At 41.7% G+C, this 20,979-nt stretch overlaps 1 protein-coding gene and 1 pseudogene across 7 annotated transcripts in view; both read left to right on the top strand.

Moving 5' to 3' along the window:
- Positions 1–12,593, top strand: part of RNF180 (ring finger protein 180) — a 56,891-nt gene extending 44,298 nt beyond the window's left edge. For all 6 annotated transcript variants that reach the window (XM_079995554.1, XM_079995552.1, XM_079995551.1 and 3 more), the window contains one exon: positions 12,262–12,593. In XM_079995554.1, the coding sequence (XP_079851680.1) occupies positions 12,262–12,458 (197 nt within the window). In that variant the 3' untranslated portion in view covers positions 12,459–12,593. The remainder of the gene's footprint in view (positions 1–12,261) is intronic.
- Positions 3,663–7,717, top strand: LOC307226510 (phosphatidylinositide phosphatase SAC2 pseudogene; annotated as a pseudogene). The gene is made up of 3 exons: positions 3,663–4,133; positions 4,493–4,692; positions 5,177–7,717. The product of its transcript is annotated as a phosphatidylinositide phosphatase SAC2 pseudogene (transcript).
- Positions 12,594–20,979: the final 8,386 nt, after the last annotated feature.

Below are 20,979 nucleotides of genomic sequence, written 5' to 3'. Positions count from 1 at the left end.
GTCTACAGATTCATTACATTACATGCATCAGAGTTCATAACAGGACACTACTGGGGCCCTGTATTGAAAGAGTATAGGATAATACCACTGTTCAGATTGGTGGGTCTAACTGGTATTTGGTGTAGTCTATGCACCATGTTGTACAATATTATTGATGTGTTTCACATTTGAAATCTAGGTATGTGACATTTTCCTGTAATCTTACTTTACTGTCAGTTTCCCCAGGAAATACAGGTGTGAACCACCTGAAGTTTGCTTTCTTTTTCATTCAGCTTCCTACTAACTTCCGCTTACAGGTTTTCAAAATCTTAAACAGATTATAAATGCTTCTAAATAAATAAATAATACTATTACCCTATGCAATGATTTGTACAATCTTATAATAGTATGACTATGATCTTTGATTCAGCAACAGCCATTGCCCTCTAATATGCATTTGTTGCCTCATGGGGCTTGGACATGGAATTGCTTGGAGTTGGCTTAAACTGAGGTCCTTTCTGTTTCACAAATGCTAAGAAGTAGGCAGAAAAAGAACAAGAGACCCTCTATCATGGTTCAGAATAGGCACTGCCATGACATGACTTTATCACTTATTCTAGGGAGCAGAGCCCTGCACTGACTTGGTTTTATTTGAAACATATTCTTTACTGGCAAACCTTGGAACAAGATTGGAAGGTTAACTCTGAGGGTACTATATCCAGAATTTATAAACAGTTGACCCAAAAGCATCTTCCAATGTAGTACTGTAAAACCGGGTCAGTCAAGGTCAGTCCTATTTCACTGAAAGCAAAATGTTCTGTGGCCTATGGAGCATTTATGGTTCTGCTCCCAGGCAAAATTTACAACCAGCAAAGACTATGCTTTTCTCTTCTTTCATTGAGTACCATTGTCCTACCAGGCTTGTGCTGAGCATGTATTTTTTGTTGTTACATAACTGCCATAAACACAGCACAGGACACACATTGTTGCTGGTATCCTTGTTTGCCCAATGTCACTTTGAAAAGAGTAGTCATGCAGTATGAAATGACAGGTCTGATGGAAGCAACTTCAAAGAGTTGATCTAGCTAAATGTCAGATAAAGGAAGAAATCTGCAGAAATGCTGTTGAGATTTTAGAAAGAATAATCATAAAGAGAAGGAATGTCTAGATGCCCTCTAACATTAGTTACAGATGTATATTCAAGAGTGAAGATAAGATGAAAAAGGTGGGTTTGGGCATGACCTCTACTTCTGTCACAAGCTTGAAATTGATGGCTCATTAAACCACTTCGAGCTTTGTAATTCTGTTGTTTAAAATACAGTGGTGCCTCGCAAGACGAAATTAATCCGTTCCGTGAGGCTCTTCGTATAGCGGTTTTTTCGTCTTGCGAAGCAAGCCCATTGACAGCTTAGCGGATTAGCGCTATTAGCGGTTTAGCGGCTTTTAGCGGATCAGCTGATAAGCGGCTTATCAGTGGATCAGCTGATAAGCGGTTTAGCGGCTTAGGAAAAGGGGGGGGAACCCGCAGGAACTCGCAAGACATTTCGTCTTGCGAAGCAAGCCCATAGGGAAATTCGTTTTGTGAAGCGCCTCCAAAACGGAAAACCCTTTCGTCTAGCGGGTTTTCCGTCTTGCGAGGCATTCGTCTTGCGGGGCACCACTGTACCAAAATTTAAGAGCAGTTTTAGTATTTCAGTGAACTTCTTCAGGAGGTTGTACATTTCCTTCCTTGCAGGCTTTTATGAGAAAGGTTGAACAGGCACCTGACAGGGATGCTTTAGGTACAGCTATATTGACAGAGATTAGGGAGCTGAACAACAGCCCTCTGGTTTCCTTGCCGCCTTATGATTCTATAATAATGCCCACCTAGTCATTAATAAGTATATTAAATATCAATTAATGTTTAACCAAAAATACTCATGAATTAAAGTTACTGCTTCTCGTCAGCTGATAATTAGCATCCAGTTACAAATCCAATTATTGGTATTGACTAGCTGTGCTAGCTTAAGACTCTTTTTGTTATGAGAATTGCTATGAGTTACATAAAAGAGTAATCACGGAGAGTAAAAAAAAAAAAACCCACCCAAATGAGTGTGCCCAATCAATTTTACTGAGTAAAACTCTCAGTACATCCCTAGTTCTGCTTTCATGCCGGCAAACTACTTGCTGGCTCTTTTTTCTAATTCCTCTCCCTATATTGTATCCCTTAGGATTGCTAAAATATTTATAGAATCTCTAATGCCTTTTGGGTCACTCCTCCCAAAGGCTCTGTGAGCCATGTTTTAAACATAATGCATTATGTTTCTTTCCTCACCTTTCTACACTTTCAGAACATCCTGAGTACATGTTGCTACAGAGAGCTTGTGAACACTTCCTGTTACGACAATTTTTCATTGAAGAAAAATAATAGATTTAAGTTCCATGGAATCAGTGAAAACACTTTATCCAAAAAGCAAGAGTCTTAAAACTAGAGATAAAACATACAAACTACTATCTGACCATTTGTAGTTGTTTTACAATGCTTTACGTTTATTTTCCTTATTACTGTATTATTATTTACCTGCCCTTTGCCCTAAGGCCCCAGACCGGGTTACAACAATACAACATTTAAAACAATTTATTATCACAAATATAGGATGAGTCCTGAAAATAGATATCTCAGGCATCAAAGCTGTGCATCTTCAGCATTCAGGACAAGTTGTATAGTGAATTGCCATATGGACCACTGTGAGGAGTTCCACAGCTTAGGGAAGAAGGCTATTCTGTTATTTTTAATAAGTGCTTATTCTGTAACAAGTGAAAACATGCTATTCTACAACACTGTTCTGAATCACTCAATCAACAATTAGCTTTAAGACCTGCTGTAATTAAGATAGCTACCCGCATTGCTCAAATAATTAATTACATGCTCACTTCATATATGTAGCATTTTAAGTAAAATTGTCCATTACCTGCAGTTTTCATCATGTGACAACACTTCACATAAATTTTACATGGGCAGGTATTTTTCAGTCCCCCACAACCACTACACCAGTTGAAGCCACTGAGATGCAAATTCTTTGTGGCAGGCACAAGTATGGGGTACGATGGTGGCACAAGTACTATCGATGGGGTGGACTGAAGAACTGTAGGATACAGCATAAATTTGCTTTTCTGCTGTGCTTCCCACATCTCTTCCACCCCATCCTATTTCAGCTGGCACAATGGTTCCACCAGTGACTTGCTCTGCCAGTGTTGCTCTGCTATTCCTCTGGGGTAAAGGGGCTTCTGCCAAATCCTGTTGCCCATATGGCCAGCATATCTTGAGTAAAGGTAAAGGACCCCTGACCATTAGGTCCAGTCGTGACCAACTCAGGGGTTGTGGCACTCATCTCGCTTTATTGGCCGAGGGAGCCGGCATACAGCTTCCTGGTCATGTGGCCAGCATGACTAAGCCGCTTCTGGGGAACCAGAGCTGCACACAGAAACGCCGTTTACCTTCCCACCAGGGCGTTACCTATTTATCTACTTGCACTTTGACATGCTTTCAAACTGCTAGGTTGGCAGAAGCTGGGACTGAACAACGGGAACTCACCCCATCGCGGGGATTCGAACCGCCAACCTTCTGAACGGCAAGTCCTAGGCTCTGTGGTTTAACCCACAGCACCACCCGCGTCCCTTATATCTTGAGTACTGTGCCCTAAATGGGTTGGGTACTTATTGGCTGTGACCCAAGCCTGGTTGATGCTACTCATGAAGATGTGGATGTCCGTTTGCTTTCTAACTCAGCATACTATGTAGCCTATTATGATGATGAAGTAGATAAAGTAAATCAGTACCAAAGGCTTAGCCTTGAAGATTTGGAAAGAATAGAAATAGATCCTGAACCAACTCTCTTTCAGAGCCCAAGTTCATGTGCATGAAGCTCCATTATAAATACAAAGACCCAAGTGGATATTTCCATACCCTTAGAGCAGTGATGCGCAGTCCTGAAGAGGATGGAAAATATACTCTTCAGTGCATTGCAGAGATGCTGCAAATCACAAAATAAGCCATGGGGTTAGTTGTAGCCACTATTGAGAAGAAACTGGAGAGGAAAAGTAGTAAACCCCATGCGAACATCATTGGTATTAGATCCCAAAATAGAGGGTCCCTAGCCCAAGGAAGGGACGCAGGTGGCGCTGTGGGTTAAAGCCTCAGCGCCTAGGGCTTGCCGATCGAAAGGTCGGCGGTTCGAATCCCTGCGGCGGGGTGCGCTCCCGCTGCTCGGTCCCAGCGCCTGCCAACCTAGCAGTTCGAAAGCACCTCTGGGTGCAAGTAGATAAATAGGGACCGCTTACCAGCGGGAAGGTAAACGGCGTTTCCATGTGCGGCTCTGGCTCTGGCCAGAGCAGCGATGTCACGCTGGCCACGTGACACGGAAGTGTCTCCGGACAGCCCTGGCCCCTGGCCTCTTAAGTGAGATGGGCGCACAACCCCAGAGTCTGTCAAGACTGGCCCGTACGGGCAGGGGTACCTTTACCTTTACCTTTAGCCCAAGGAAAATACTACTTAATGAGAAAGTTCTCATCTCTTAATCAGAAAGTGAAACAAACCAAATCCAATGTAAACATCAGCAACCTTAGATAGTTGGGGAACTTTACAAAGCCTGAAATGAAAGTCAGCTTCTTAAGACCCAACTTGAAAGTGAATCTTTGGAAATCTGACAATAGTCTTGAAACCATGGAGAATCCTGTGATGGCCTGGGACGCGGGCTTGGACTCGGAAGCCCCAGTCTACACAGGTTCCCCTGCAACAAGCACCAGCTGGGCCAAGTCAGGGGCCTGAGCCTGCCCTGGCTCCAGATGCGGCTAGTACCTCGTTGCCTTCAGCTGGGCAATCGCTTACAGCTGCTCCACTAGCAGTTGGGTCAGGAGAGGCTGAGGCAGCCTCTGGGTCCAGTAACCCACTGACATCTCCCGAGCTGCAGAGACTAAGGTCTGAGAGAAGGAGAGACCTGAGTACTTGCAGGAGGAGTGCTTGCCTTTGGGCGAGACAAGGAAGTGAGTCACTGGGGGATCAGGACCGCCCATTACCCCAACAACGATAAAAGGCTGTGGGACCCCGCCCCAGGTTGCGGGAGCAACGTTGCTGTTTGCTAGAACCTGCCTGAGACCCTGTGCCTGACCTTGCCTGGTTTCCTGCCTCGTGTCCTGCTTTGGCCCTGTCAGACTAACTGCTCGCGGAACCCTTGGATTCGGGTCTGGATCTGGACCGTGTTGCTTGGGTTACCCCCGGGCCCAGCACAAATCCCATGACAGATCCTAAAGCCAATGCAGAATCTGAATTGAGATCTCTTCAGATACTGATTCATTCTGATGAGTACCTTACAAATTCCAAATCTGATGATGACCAGCGGTTCATCGACTCCTTGGAGAACGTGGGACAGATAGATTAAGTTCTGCCCAGTTGTGGTGTCATCGCCTCTGCTCGTCAGCTAGGCAATCAGTCCCAGTCTATAAGCAGCATTGACATCAATATTAGCATTCCTGTTCCTTCAGAAATCCACATGACACACTATGAAGACCAAACTAACAAGTCTGAATTGGAAGGCAAAGGACCCCAGGAAACTGCTGCCACAGACAATGCTGTATTAGAGTTCACTAAGCCGATTGATGTCTACTGCCACAGATTTATGCAGGACGCTCAAACTAAGATGACAAGTGCTTCGGAAATGAAGATGAATTCTCAAGAAGCCCAGCAAGAGGTGGATCGTGTTAGCAATAATGCTTCAAAGAAAACTGAATCTTGTTTGGGAACAGCTGTTGAGGTTCCTTCTAGACCATCTAAATTGAATGTACCATTTTCAGAGTCAAGATCCCAATTCTTAGCAGTAGAAAACACCAATGCTAAGTCTCATAACAGTCCAGGCTCCTCATCCAGTGTACTGGAAGCTGGGTCAGGTTTCATACGACTCCTTCACCAGCAGAGAATAATAGCAGTGGGGCAGTTTCTCCTTTTGCAAAGATTCAGAGCTCCATGGTTCAAGTGACTAATATTACACAAGCTGGTTTGACCCAACAAATCAGCTTTGCAGTGGCTAAAGTCCAGAAGAGCCCAGCTGAACCAGAATCTGTAAATGAAATTCAGCAAAATGAACTGAGAGAAATGTTCAAACGGTGTCAGATGTGAATAATTCAGATCGAGGGAGCATACGCTTCAGATTTAAGTTGTACATACAGTATTGCTAAACTAATGGTTTGTAATGGCCCTTTGAGGGGAGGGGTGAACCAACTGCCACTAAGTATTGGTATCAAAAAATGCCAGTAACTATGTTTACAGAAAGGTTTGGGAAATGTTAATTGGGTTCTGAACAGGTTTCAGAATTATTCTCAAGTGAAGGTAAACTATATTAAACAGGCAGCTCATACACCAGTGGTTGATGTGCATGTTAGTTTGTGTGATCAATTGCACAATTATCTTTTGATACCAGTTTCTACAGGCTTTCTGATTTATGTAGAAGCTGGTTCTAAACACCTGTTAACCCTAAATGTATTTAATGTTATTGGCCAAGTGATAGTGAGTGTCTGTGCACGGGTGCATGCCCATGCAAGACTCAGCTCTCAGTTTTAACATAAAAGTGAATTGATTGGTGTTGAATTGCCAGGAGAACAAATCCCTCTATAAATATTTCTGTAATTATCTTTAAACTATTTTGAAATGATATGATAAAAAGTGTCAACGCATCTGTGAAACAGCCAACTATTTTGTTTAATTTCAGCACAAGATGTGCTCGATACTTACCGTAAATAACAGATTTAAAATAGCAACAAGCCACAATGTGATATTTCCTAACATCTTTATGTTAGTTGCTTAAACTCTCAGTAACAGTAACATGCCTGGGTGTGAAGAATAGTCATTTACCTCTGATTTCCAGGTTAATATTGGGAACTTTCCTTGTATTATATAAACCATCTTCAAGTCTTCATGCACAAATCACAGAAAGTAGTTATATTAATCAGTTCTTACTGAAAGCCTGCATGTAGGACACCTGTATCTAGTAATTTATTTCTGCTTAATGTGCACAATAAAACTGTCAATTTGGTTGAGGAAGTAGCACAGAGACAATGGAAGAAATTCAGAGACTTTTACATCATTTAAAAACGTTTCCCAAGCCACAATACCTCAAGGACTGCCTCTCCTCATATGAACCAACCAGGACCCTGCGATCATCATCGGAGGCCCTTCTTCACTTGCCTCTTCCATGAGAGATCCAAAGGGTGGCAACACGAGAACAGGCCTTTTCTGTGGTAGCTCCCTGTTTGTGGAATGCTCTCCCCCAGGGAGGCTCGCCTGACACCTTCATTACAGGCAAAAACATTCCTCTTCTCCAAGGCCTTGGGCAATTAAACAATCTAGGGTCTTTTAAACTGTGGTGGGGTATTATTTTGTTTTTTACTATGTTATGTATTTTTATGTTAAGTGCCCTGTGATCCTCAGATGAAGGGTGGTATAGAAATTTTAGTAGTAGTAGTAGTAATCCCCACACAGAGAGAGACACTTAATAATCTCTATCCAGCCATGTACAAAGGTTCCAAAGTCTCACTTCATATGAAGCCACTGATTTTGGAAAAAGTAAATTTTGTAGAGCCTGAATGTTAGAAGATTCAGGACAGATAGAAAAAAGTAGTTCTTCATGCAGCACATAGTTAAACTATGGCACTCACTTCCTCAAGAAGCATTGATGACTGCCAACTTGGATGGCTTTAAAAGGGGACTATACTGACTGCCACAGTTAGAGGCATTAGAGGTTGGAGATTGTTGGGAATTGCAGGTGTTGTTGTGCTCATGTCCTTTTAACAAGCTTCCCACAGTATTCTGGTTGGCCACAGTGAGAGCAGGATGCTGGGCTGATCTGACAAAATCACCTGACGTTAATCAGAAATGGCAAGGTTCAAAAGCCAGTTGGGAACATTTCAGCATTCCAGGACATTCTGTAAATGACCTTAAAGCAGCCATCCTGGCCACGGTCTGTCAGAGAACTATTTGTCCATCTAGCCCACTATCTCTCTCCTTCCTATGTTCCTTAATGCCTTTATTGTGTTTCATACCTGCATGGTTTATTTTTTGAATTAAATTGCATTCCAAGTAGTCGTTTGGGGGTTAACAATCAAGTTTTAACTTGAAGAAAATTTTCATGCATTTTCCCTCCAAATCCAGAAACCTTCACCCATATTTGTTATCTTCATTAACAGCTGTTGCTAGCCACCTGCTGTGAGGCCGAAAAGGAAACTTGAGTGACTGTTTTCCACATGATTTTTTTCAGCATCACACATTGCTCACATCTACATATAAAATGTGCTGCACAATCATACAAGGATAAATCTCACTTGGCTAAAATCTCCTGAGTTGTGAGAAATGCAGGTACTGCTCTCAGCTTAGAATGTGCTAAAATGTCAGCTTCTGTTTGATTTACCTGCTACTCTTTGGTTAGCTACTTAGATTAAAAACAAACAAACACCACCTGTATGTTTTCCATCACTTTGCTCATTGACATTCTTCTGTTCATAATAAAACAAAAATGATGGGTTGTTGTTGTTTTTTGCACCATCTCACATAATGTCTCTAATGGACTTTTGCCTGTTGTTTTTCTTGAGGGTAGGAGAGAGTGGTTACTTTCTAAAATGCCACAAAAATCAATGCAAGGTAAAGAAAACAGCTGAAAGAAGGAAGATGAGAGCATACTGTTAATCGAATCACAGACAGTTCGCTTCTTGGAGCAAAGACTGACTGTCTCTTATTCAATTAACACAGTTCACTTTTGCCTTCTTTGTTCTGAGAGCAGTATAAGCAAGTAGATTTTAGCCTGAAATCATTATAGATTTATTTTATGTTTCTTAAACAACTGATGCAAAAACCTCTGGGAGTGTTTTTAAACAATTAGTCCCATATATATATATATATATATATATATATATTCATTGGTTCTGTGGCTGTCATACAGAACAGTTTCCTGATGGGCATCCTCTTCCTCTCTTCAGACTTGCTTCATAAAAGCATCCATCCCCACAGTTTGCCTTACTAGCCGCATAAATGTAACACAGACCACATTGTCCCTGAAACATCACAGGGCCCCATCATTGAAATCTACATGGAATAAATTTTAAAGACACTGAGAAACTAGTTGAAGGGAGAACTACAAGGAAGGTATTTGAAAGAAGACATTTGATTAAAACAGCCCTTTTTTGTTTGTTAACATAATTTTTCTAGATAGAAGTATTCCTATTTAAGTGTGTGTCTCAAGTTATCAGGAAAAAAAATAAATGGCGTGAAACATGTTCTAAGGAGCTGGATATCAAGCAGACATTTGCATCATATTACTAAATATAGTATGCAAGAGCTAAAGCTTCCTAACATCACTGCAAAACAGGCAAAAGACTTCCAAAATTACCCTTTACCCTTGCCACTAAATCTCTACTAGATGTCTGGCAGACCAAGATTATGCTTTTCTTATACCTAGTGCCTTTCTGTTTGCTGGAAATGAGTGAAAAATGTTGACATCCTTCAGTAATGGTGACAACATTCGGCTTTGCAGGTTAGCAGAGGCCAATGTGGTGAACTACCCTTCATTCCAATTGGGTAAGGAAAAATTATGAGCCCATTGGTCCATCTAACTCAATATTGTCTATCCTGGCGAGCAGCAGCTCTCCAGTGTTTCAGGAAGGACCTTTTCCCACCCTACCCAGAGATGCCACCAGGGACTAGACCTGGGGCCTACTGCATGCAAGGAAGATGGTCTGCCTCTTGAGTTGCAGTTCTTAGTAACACATATGCTTATGGTGCTGCTTGAGTTTGGGCCGGAGACTAGGCTGGGGGTGGGGTGATCCTTCCTTCTTCCCAAAGGAATATAGAAAATAATTCTTAAAAACAATGAAAATATTTTAAAGTCTTTATGGAAAGCAAAATGAGAAACACAACTGGTGACTAAAGAACACCCTATTCATCCATAGCCACGTGTACTGAGAAGACCCAGCTTCCCCTTTTTTAATTTGGTGTGGGCTATTTAAACCACAGAGCCTAGGACTTGCCGATCAGAAGGTTGGCAGTTTGAATCCCCACGACGGGGTGAGCTCCCGTTGCTTGGTCCCTGCTCCTGCCAACCTAGCAGTTTGAAAGCATGTCAAAGTGCAAGCAGATAAATAGGTACTGCTCTGGTGGGAAGCTAAACGGCATTTCCGTGCACTGCTCTGGTTCTCCAGAAGTGGCGTAGTCATGCTGGCCACATGACCCGGAAGCTGTACGCAGGCTCCCTCGGACAATAAAGCGAGATGAGTGCCGCAACCCCAGAGTCGGCCACGACTGGACCTAATGGTCAGGGGTCCCTTTACCTTTATTAAAACTGAATTAATTAAGATATAGTAGAATGAATTTCCTATTTATGTGACAGGAAGTTCAGGCAGGAGCCTAAACTTACTGTTTTTATGCTTTCAGTGCATGCAGTAATGAATCTGCAAGAGCCTTAGATGGAAGGGTGTTTTAATACTAGCATGCAACTTATGCTTTGGATTTATGATTGCTTTTCATTTACTCTTCGAAGTCAAGGGGGCTTCCCATACAGTTCTGGTGGGGAAAATTGGGTCAGACATTTAGCTAATGCAGTATGAGATGTATGACTGTGGAGTTCACCAGCAAGAACAATTACAGTAATAAAATTCCTATTTTTGAATGAAAAATGATTACATTATAAAGTCTAATCCAGGGTAAATATAAGGCAGGTTTGCTTAAAGTAAATCACACAGAGATACAAATCAAGGATTACATCTATTCATCTGAATCTTCTCAACTGGTGCAACTTAACGTCACAAGTTCAACTAATGTCACTAAACGTTTGCATGATTATGTTTTGATTCATGATTACAAGATGATTCAAAGTTGTTGAGGCAAAAATAGCTGCCTGGCAAATTTTGTGTTATATTTGCCATATGAACGGAGATAAATAAAATATAATCAAACGTAGCCAATTTGATTAAAGTCCTCTGGAGAGTGGACTACATATAGAAGATTTATATATGGAAATCAAATAGTTTCACACCAATGGCAGCACTTGTCACTTACAGATTCATTCCTTACAAGCTGTGATGTAAAATGAGGAAATAAAACCTAGGTGCACATTTTGTAGTGATGTTTAGGATATGTTAATATCCCCGAGCCATTGAAAATGGCTGTAGTGACAAAAGTTTTGTTCCATATTCTCCTTTTATCACATATCACAGAGTAAAACCATGTCAGATTTAAAAAAAAAAAATTAATCGAGAGTGATTTATTATGAGCCTTTGAGAGACTGGTCACTGGGAGGTGGTTTTTGATATTTCATGGCTTTTCTTTTCAAACTATGCACAATAGCTTCATAAGCACAGATACTCTAACTTTATAAAGATCTGCAATAGTTTGACATGCAGTCACATTTTTTTAGGTCACATTTTTTAAAGCAATTTTGGCATAAGGGTAAGTACATCCATTACAAAGGCTGGAAGCTGCAAGGGGTTGTATCGTGTAAAGAGCCTATCTGAAAGGGACCACCCCATATTGGAGACAATGCTGCATGAGAAATTAGGTAACGTAAAGCATAATTGGTTCCAGATAACCCAAATTAGATCTTTCATGAGCTCTGTATCGTCAAAAGAGAAAGGAATTTGCTCCCAAACCTCGTTTGTTTACAATCCTTGGGGCAATTGAAACGGTTAGCATCTCAGTTATACAAACTGCTTGTTGATCTCATTATAGGATCCTCAGAAGGTTTGAGAATGGTGTGCGAGGGAAATCTAGGGAGTCTTGTTTTATTCTATTTAATTTTTAGGGATTCTTGTTTGTTTTATGGTTTTTAACTCCCCAGAGGACATTATTGAGTGGGATATAAATATTGCAAATAAATAAAATAAAATAAAATAGAAGGCATGACACAGAAGGAAAGAAAGATAGGAAGGAAAAAGGAAAACAAGCAAAATCTGATACAAGTGCTTAAAGTTTGTATACTAAGTAGCTTGAATGGAAACATTTGGAGGGAGAAGGGTGAACTGGAACTGACCTGTCAGCAGAGCCCACGGAGTGTGTCCTGATTTATATCATTCCCTCTTTTACAGTCAGGTGGAATGACTGCTGCAAGATAGCATATGAGGGAGAGATGAGATCAAATGTAACTGGACTATTATATTAGCATATGGTTTCCCCCTGTCTTTTCTCTGTGTATCTAAGAAAAGGAATTTATACTAGCTGTATTTTTGACAGAATTATAACTTGTTCTTTTTTTTTTTTCTGGTCCTGCAGGTTTTCAAAACACAGATTCCTTTACCCGAAGGCATTTCCCACATGCTGCTCACAGGATGGACTATATGGACTTTGAGGATGATAGCAGAGGATTGCGATTTGACATGGACATGGTGATAATCTACATTTATTCCATCAATTGGGTTATAGGATTCATAGTCTTCTGCTTTCTCTGCTATTTTTTCTTTCCCTTTTAAGGACTTCTATTTCCCATTGTTTCGTTCAGCCATCAGGCACATGGGAACAGACATACCCTGATGTAAAGAGCATGTAGAAGACTTGGATTTACTGTTTTAAAAATTGAAATGGTTAAAATATCAAGAGTAACCCAGTGTCCATTTTCTAATCATTAGGTTTTTCTGTTGCATTTTGAACTTTGAATTGTGAAGAAGTATTTGTATATAGTGTGTAATTTTACTAATGCCTTCTAAAATGGAAACACAGTTTTCTGATCCAATGCTTTCTTTTTGGTTCTGTATTACCAACCTTTAAGCAAATTAGAGCAGATTCAAATGTGCATATTCACTGAAAAGTGGCTTCAGCTACAAGCAACAATTGGCATGTTTGAAACAGTCTTCATATTTCACATCCTACAGATAGACACTCCTTATCACCTCAGATATAATGGTTTCTGTGGAGGAGTTCACACCTTAAGCAGTTAGGCTTCATTGTGATGTCTGGAGTTCTCCATATGATATATTTGCTTATTTGCAGTGTGTATCAACTGCACTGTATATCACATGTGTTAAGACTAGCTTTTCATTTGCAGTATTCACCCTGAATATATTAAGTTCACATAGGATATTGTTCAAGAGCAGTTTTTGTGGTGACCAATGTAGCCAAACCTGCACAGACAATCTAGCTCTCTTTTCTCTATGTCTGTCAAAGTATTGACGTGGAGGAAACTAACCTTTAGTCTCCTGAAGCAGAGTAGTCACATTTATTATGGGACAATGAGTGGAAACACAAATCAAAAGCCACATAGGTACTGCCTGTGTTTAATGGAAGCTGTTTCCACAATGCAATTAAAAGACACCCCAAAAAAACATATCAGATTGCTATTGTAGGAAAATGCTACACCTCATGTTTACTCTAGATAACACCATATGTGGCAACAACATTACACCTCACTTCCCATTGCCAATGGGAACATTTTAGGGAATGTAATGTTCAGACTTGGTCAATGTCATCAAGTAACAAATAATCAAGTGATGGTGCAAGATATCAGGTGACAAATATGAACATGTGAATCAGCCCTTTGTTTCTTTCTTAGCGCTTGACATGCAAGGTGGAATAAGGTTACTTGCCTGTTACTTTAAGCTCACATCTTATACAGATTCACACATGCATGCAGAATCAACTGAGGCATGAATGAGCAATCACAGCTCAAGTCAGAAAGGTCGTATCACCACACATTTCCTTAAACACAGTGTTTTTCATTAGAGACTGCTCACACAGCTGGGAGTTGTCAAGTGTTGAAAAATCAAATAATTTTATTTGTGCACAAACTGCCCTTAGATGTAAGAAGACTGGAAGCATTTCAAAGATACATATGTCACACATTCTTGTAACACACACACACAACCTCAATATGTGGAAGAATAGGTAACTGAAAAGAATGTGGCACAGATTGTTGTTTGGCATTCTGATGTTAGTCCTATTAATCTCCTCTGCTCTCAATATGACTGGATCTGGATCCAGCCCATAATTTAACATAGTATTTATTATTTCTAAAGTGCCTAAAACAAATCAAAACAGGGTGCTATGAAACAGTTAACCACAAGAAAATGACGCCCCTCCGATTACAATCTGAGTGTGAGACAGCAGGTGTAACCTTTGGTCTGTCTAAGAGATTTCTACTAGAGGAAAGCAATGTATTCTGAGAAATAGAGGCAACGAAATGCAAGCGCTAAGAAGTTGTTTTAAAAAGCATTTTTAAATGAACACAATAAGCCAATGCAAAGAGAAGAGGACAAACACTGTTATATTTACAGACAAGAAAGGTGAGAAAAATTCAGAGCAAAAAATAGATATTTATCATTTTAGATAGCTTCTTAATTAAATAAGCCAGCTTCATAATCTAGGTTTGAAGCTAGGTTGTTTAGAAAATGACAAGAGTTTATTTTAGACTATGATCTATGCTTCTTACCAAAATTCATAAAAAGCGAAATTACTGTACTGCAAACATTTTTCTCCTAGCTGCACAGGAGAAGTGCTGAGCTCAGGCTTGTTCTAGCTCATGCACTTTGTGGTGGACCATGGTTTACACGCAAGTCAGCCCATACTCTCAAGTTCACAGCATCTTAGTCTGCCAATACTATACACTGTTTTTTATAGCCCAATCACAAATATCACTGGGAAACTACAAGGATTCTTCTGAGAAAACACTATCACAGATTAGCAGCAACTCACTGAGCAAATTTCTCAAAATAACAGGGTTTTGCCCTTGCGGGGCCAAGCACAGGAAGCATGCAGCCCTGGTGTGGGGCTGCCCAAGGTAGAAATGAGACTCATGACATCAGTTTGGGGTTGAAATAGACCACAACTTTATTGATTACAGATGTAAGTAGGCTTAAGTGAAGGCATTGGAAATGCATCAGGTATCAAGCAGCTCACCAGCTGGTTGATCAGAGGTTTGGTTGACCTTGAAGGCTTGAACAGCAAGTCTATCTATTATGTACATTAAATTGGGGTGAACCCTTCAGGGCCGCCACTTGGAAGGGTGCTATGGCTCATCTTCCCCCGTGTGGACTCCCAGAGACACCCCTTCCCAGATCTCCTTTAGCCAGTAGGCTAAAGATGCAATCCAATGCCTTATCTACCCAAAGTTGTGACAATTGCTATGAGGTAGGCAAAAGCCTGCCAACCAGCCAGTTTGTCTGCTGGAAAATATCATCCCTGGCCCCAAATACAGCAACTGAGTATTCCATGGAAAGGTCCGCACACTGCCTCACCCACCCTCCTTTGGGCAGGACCATTCAGAAACAGGCTGGGAGGGTGAGGGATCCAACAATATATGAGCAGCCAACTTCTGCTACGACTTGCCTTTTAAATTATTTGGGCGGACTTGAATGGAGCCAGGTCTGTTACCATAGCCACACTCCTTCATTACTCTGATTGGTCCATTCAAATGGGCTTTCACACCTTACAAGGCAACCATGAGTCATGCCATGACACAATGGCCCTGGGACATGCTTCACTGCAGTCCCAGGTAACCAGCCATCCTTTAAATCTATACCTGGCAGCTTCCTTCTGTCTGTGCCCCATTTCTGACATACTTTGTACAGTCAGTCTGTAAAGATTTCCATTTTAATTCATTAACTCTTTTATCCAATCTTTTTTGGCTCCCTCTTTTGTATTTAGCTTGGGCCAGAAAAGCTTAATCTGCATTATCTCAAAGGCAAAATACAGACCAGCTGAAAGCCTGGGGAACACCTGATGCTGCAGCTGTGCTAAAGCTAGGCAGCTGTTGCTTCTTCTATGCAATCCATTATAGAACTATGGATGTCTTTTATCACTGTATGTTCAATATAGCAATACTGTGGGGCTGTTTAAGAATGAAAATATAAACTTCAAGGTTTTATTCATAGATCTGACATGCAGTTTCCCTCACCAAAGGATTTAGGTTGTTTGGTGCTTATTTGTCATAAGTCTATGACTCACTTGTTCCTGGCTCACCATAATGAAGAATGTGAAGTACATTTTCAGCCAAAATGTGTTTTGTACTTTGGAGCTTTAACAAAAAAAGGGGAGATAGTTCTGAAGAAATAATAAAGTAATTGTTTTTCTTGACCTGACTGATTTTTTAAAATGTCATTCTCTAAAACAAAAAGATTTGAAAATGTAAACCATTTGTAAGAATGTAATTATGGTGCTTTAAAAAATAAATATCATTAATAAACATTATATCCAAATCTATTCAAAACTATAAGATATAAGTAATCTGGTATATCTTGTGCACTTACATTAATAATCTGGTACACCACCACCATATAACATAATTATTTAGGACAAGTCCATCCTCATATTACCTTTTAGTTACTACTGCACATCAGAAGTTTAAGCTTATATATCCATATGAATGGCTATCCATATGGGAGGCTAGCATTCCACCTTCTCTCTGTCAATTTCTTTCTTTGTTACCTGCACTGCAGGGTTGGAGGTACTCATATGCCAAGGACTAGATTCTCAGATGGGTTGCAGGTCCAGGACATGGTGTCTATGGAAGACCCAACTGATGTTGAAGTTTGGGTTGATATACCAGATTAACCTCTGGTATTGCTGGTTCATCTGAGTTATCTGTTCAGCACCTCTTCATCTAGGTCAAAATCAGAGCCTGATACACTGCTCAGTGTGGTAGTCATAAAAGGAAATGGGCACATCAGTTGCTGAGAAAGTTCAGAAGCCTATGCTCATTAAGGACCAAACTGGATGTACAGGGTAAATGCATTTGTGTCTTTCATTAGCCTTTCAAACCCTGGAACAGAAGTCCGTTGTCACATCCTATTAATATTCAATTGAGCAATGTTATCCCAGCAAAGGCCTAAGAAAGGCTGAGAGATTTATATCCTTGCAGTCAGCTCCTCTCTCTCTTCCTCTCTTCCTGATCATCTGCTGGGTCTCAGTGCACACCTGACCCTTCTCTAGTTTCTCCCTCCTCTAAAGTAGACCCCTGGTAGGGAAACCCACGGATGGCCCTTGAAGCACTCCTCTGCCATCTGATCTTCTGAGCTTGGCGTCTTATCAGCTCCTGGGGGGTGAGGATGTAGAAGGAGAGTCTGGGTCTAGGTGCTGCTGATGATCAAGGGTCCAGGCGAAGTGTCTTTGGGACTTGGTCAGACTGTTCAACTATGGCATTGGGCTCTTCAAGCTCCCTGGAGGTCTTGGTAAAGTCCCATTCCTCTTCCTCAAATGAAGCCCCCCAAGAGTCATGGCCAGGCTGGACTCCAACAGTGCATGTTAAACATGTGTTTGGCCCATTCAAGTATAAAGTAAGGCTGGTGAGAAGACGTGTGCGGGGAAAAGGAATTAAAACCTCCTGCAGTCTATATGATCTGTCACCTTGTTGCGTGGTGATTCCCCCCCCCCCCAGTTGGGATAAATAAAGACACAGGACACCAGAATTTTAGGTTAATGGGTGAAAAATGGCCACAACTTTATTGGTTACAGGTAAGAGTGGTATTGGCTTTAGGCATTGGTCCTATCAGACTATCTGGCATAGAACCGGAAAGGGTTAACACCAACAGGGGGAGCCCCTGAGATGCACATCCCTAGACACTCCCCGAGGGGTCACCACTCGGGGGGGTGCTTTAGGCCCTAGCCTCCATAGGTTTTGGACGAGGCAACGCCCCCCCCCCCCCGGAATCCTTTATCGGACTACCCTTAAACATTTGGGGGAGGTGATGGCGCTCTTCCCCCCCCAACTCATCTGCATAATAATACCCCTACCAATGCCTAACTGCCAAAACCAAAGGTGTTGTGACGTTTTGCTACGAGGTAGGCAAAAAAACCAAATGGCTTTCAAAAACAATGTGCTCTGTAACTACAAGGACGAGGGTGATCTGAAAGTGGAGATATTGACATCAGGCCCTTGTCATGGTCAAATCACTTCCTGTTGAGATTTAGGCTTTCAGCGCCTACATAACTGAGAGTAAGCCATACTTAACAATACTGTGTATAGGATTGCACTGTTAAAATCTCATCTAGTCCTAAAAGTTGGACCTGGAATTGTCCTTCAGGTCTTGAAAATATTGAAGTTGTTGAAGACTATGGTTGCAGTTGATACCAAATTGAACTGTCATTCTTGGCAGCTGTTGATCACTTAGAGAAAGTTCTTTTCAGAAAGCCGTAGCCAGAGCATATTTCAAAGGAAACTTCTGTCTGTGTAGGCGATGGCATTAAGCAAATGGGACATATTATGAATGTCTCCTCCTTACCAGCCCTAGCTTCCAGAAGAGGACTGGATCCAGACACCACTAAATCAATACTGACTGTTTCGCTGGTTCAGGAACCCATAGGAACAGATCTGTAATCATGGCAAATGTAACAAATTCATTAGTTAATGGAAATGGAGGACTCTGGAATTCAAATTTACTTTACTGAATAAGTGGGAATGCAAGGTCCAATTTGGGGAAAGCCCAAAACTTTGGGAATACAGATGGAAATTAATGTAGAGAGTGGGGTTTTTTCCCCCTCTTTAACTCATTGCCTCCTTATAAGTAAAACTTGTTGAAATGTTTGGGCTCCATCCTGTTCTGCTAAACCAGGCATAGGGAGCCATTGGCCCTCCATATGTTGCTGAACTAAACTCCCATCATTCCTGACCATTCACCATGCTTCCTGAGACTGGTGGGCAACATTAGGAAGTCAAAGGTTCCCCTCAGCTGTGCTAAACAAACAGGCGAAGCTGCTGTGTTGGCTTCCTTATGGCTGTCTACTCTAAGTAATCCTTCTGTGACCTGTTTTATTTCTATGAGCCATTATATTATTCTGGGATACATAGTTCCACCTATCATGTTTATTATGGGGCTTACAGTCGCATCTGATATATATTTGGCACCCATTTTAAATATTAGCTTATATTTGGAACAATTAAATTGGAATATTATTTGCAATTCAATTTTATGTCTCTGCTTTAATTCCCTATGTACTTGGAAGCAATAGACACCACTCTTCACTTTTTGTAAAAGTATTGGTCTGTGTTCCCTGCATGAAAACCTAAAACAGCTTGAAGAGCTTTAGTTTGAAAATTGATCTAGCATATCTGGCTGCAATACGATCCCAATGTCACCATAATATCAGTGTAACTGCACGAATATGCAACTTTCAAAGGATGGTGAATTCAGAGCACAGGCAAAGGGATAACCTCACCTATTTCGGAGGCAGCAATGGGGAGAAAGGAGGACAGGTAAGACCTCATGGATAGGCAGAGGTAGGGAAAGATGCATTTATGTCAGAGCAAGATGGAATGCTGTAAAAAACAAAACCCAGAAGAGGACCCACAAGGATGGGCCACTGAATGCATCTCCAATCAGATTTTAGTCTGGTATGAGAGACGTAGAAGTTTATTGATATACATTAATGGAAAGGTGGGATGCACAACCTTCAAAGAAATGTGATTTATATAATGAAAAAAGTCTAATGCAGTGGCATTTCTGTGGAAAGGTGGGCTATTCTTGTTGGTCCTTGTCTGGTGGAGGTGAGGGTGGGAAGAGTGATCTGGAGTGGCTCAGTAGTGTAGTGCCAATCCACTAAAGCACTGTTTTCCATACTTCTGATATATAAAGCATACTTCTCCCAATGGAAAGTACTGCACCTATGAATCTAAACATAATGATACCAGGTGAACCTCACTGTTCCATGACTGCAGTACCAGAGTAAAACAAAAAACAACTTTCTCAAAAGTTTGTTTTATCTCACCTCTGAAAGAGTTTGGATTTGATACCCCGCCTTTCACTCCCCTTCAGGAGTCTCAAAGCGGCTAACATTCTCCTTTCCCTTCCTCCCCCACAACAAACACTCTGTGAGGTGAGTGGGGCTGAGAGACTTCAGAGAAGTGTGACTGGCCCAAGGTCACCCAGCAGCTGCATGTGGAGGAGCGGAGACGCGAACCTGGTTCCCCGGATTACAAGACTACCGCTCTTAACCACTACACCACACTGGCTCTTCTTCTGAAAGGAAGATGCATTCAGAAAAGGGAATTTGAAAGCACCAGATGGTAAATATGAGAGTGAGGGATTCTTCAGGTAATGGGATCCAAAGTAGTTTGGGCTTTAACAGGACATACTAGCAGTTATTTGAGAAGAAAGTAGGATGGATTTATTTTTCAGTAGTTAGAGTGTTGGACTAGGACCTGGGAAACCAGGGTTCAAAGCCCAACTCAGCCACAAAGCTTACCAAGAGACCTTGGCCCAGTCACTGTCTCTGAACCTAACCTACTGAGAGGGGAAGAATTATGTGAGATCCTTGGTGAAAAGGCAGGGAATTAATGGGAGGAGGAGGAGGAGGCTTCAAAAACCACCTAATTTTCTACTGGGGGGTTGCATTCTACGCCCATTTCAACGTACTTGCATTAGTGTTTAAAGCCCTAAACAACAAAGACCCCAAATATCTGAAAGACCGCTTCCTTCCCCATAGACTGTCTTGGGTGCTAAGATCAGCGGAGGGGCACTCTTGATTACCCCACCCCCAAGGACCCACTTTATGTTTAGTGATTGCGTTTTGTTGTTGTTGTTGACATCCATCTGTCTTGAGAGATAAGGGGTGAAGTGAAACTGCTGCAGTAGCAGCACCAAAGTAACCTCCCCAAGGTTCAAGCCTGAGTGGTGTGCATGAATGCCCTGGGCTGTCCAGACGACAAGACACACACACCCCTTTGCTTTGCAGATGTGGTCCAAAGGAAAGCTGAGCAATACATTGGCACAAATTATTGGCTGCAGGAGTTGCCATTAAAGGTAAAGGGACCCCTGACCGTTAGGTCCAGTCGTGGCCGACTCTGGGGTTGCGGCGCTCATCTCACTTTATTGGCCATGGGAGCTGGAGTACAGCTTCCGGGTCATGTGGCCAGCATGACTAAGCCACTTCTGGTGAACCAGAGCAGCACACAGAAGCGCCATTTACCTTCCCGCTGGAGCGGTACCTATTTATCTACTTGCAATTTGACATGCTTTCAAACTGCTAGGTTGACAGGAGCAGGGACCGAGCAAGGGGAGCTCACCC

The sequence above is a fragment of the Podarcis cretensis genome, assembly GCF_951804945.1.
Source record: "Podarcis cretensis genome assembly, chromosome: 11".
Classification (NCBI taxonomy): domain Eukaryota; kingdom Metazoa; phylum Chordata; class Lepidosauria; order Squamata; family Lacertidae; genus Podarcis; species Podarcis cretensis.
The sequence above is the reverse complement of the archived record's forward strand: the minus strand, read 5'-3'. Positions and strand labels throughout refer to the sequence as shown.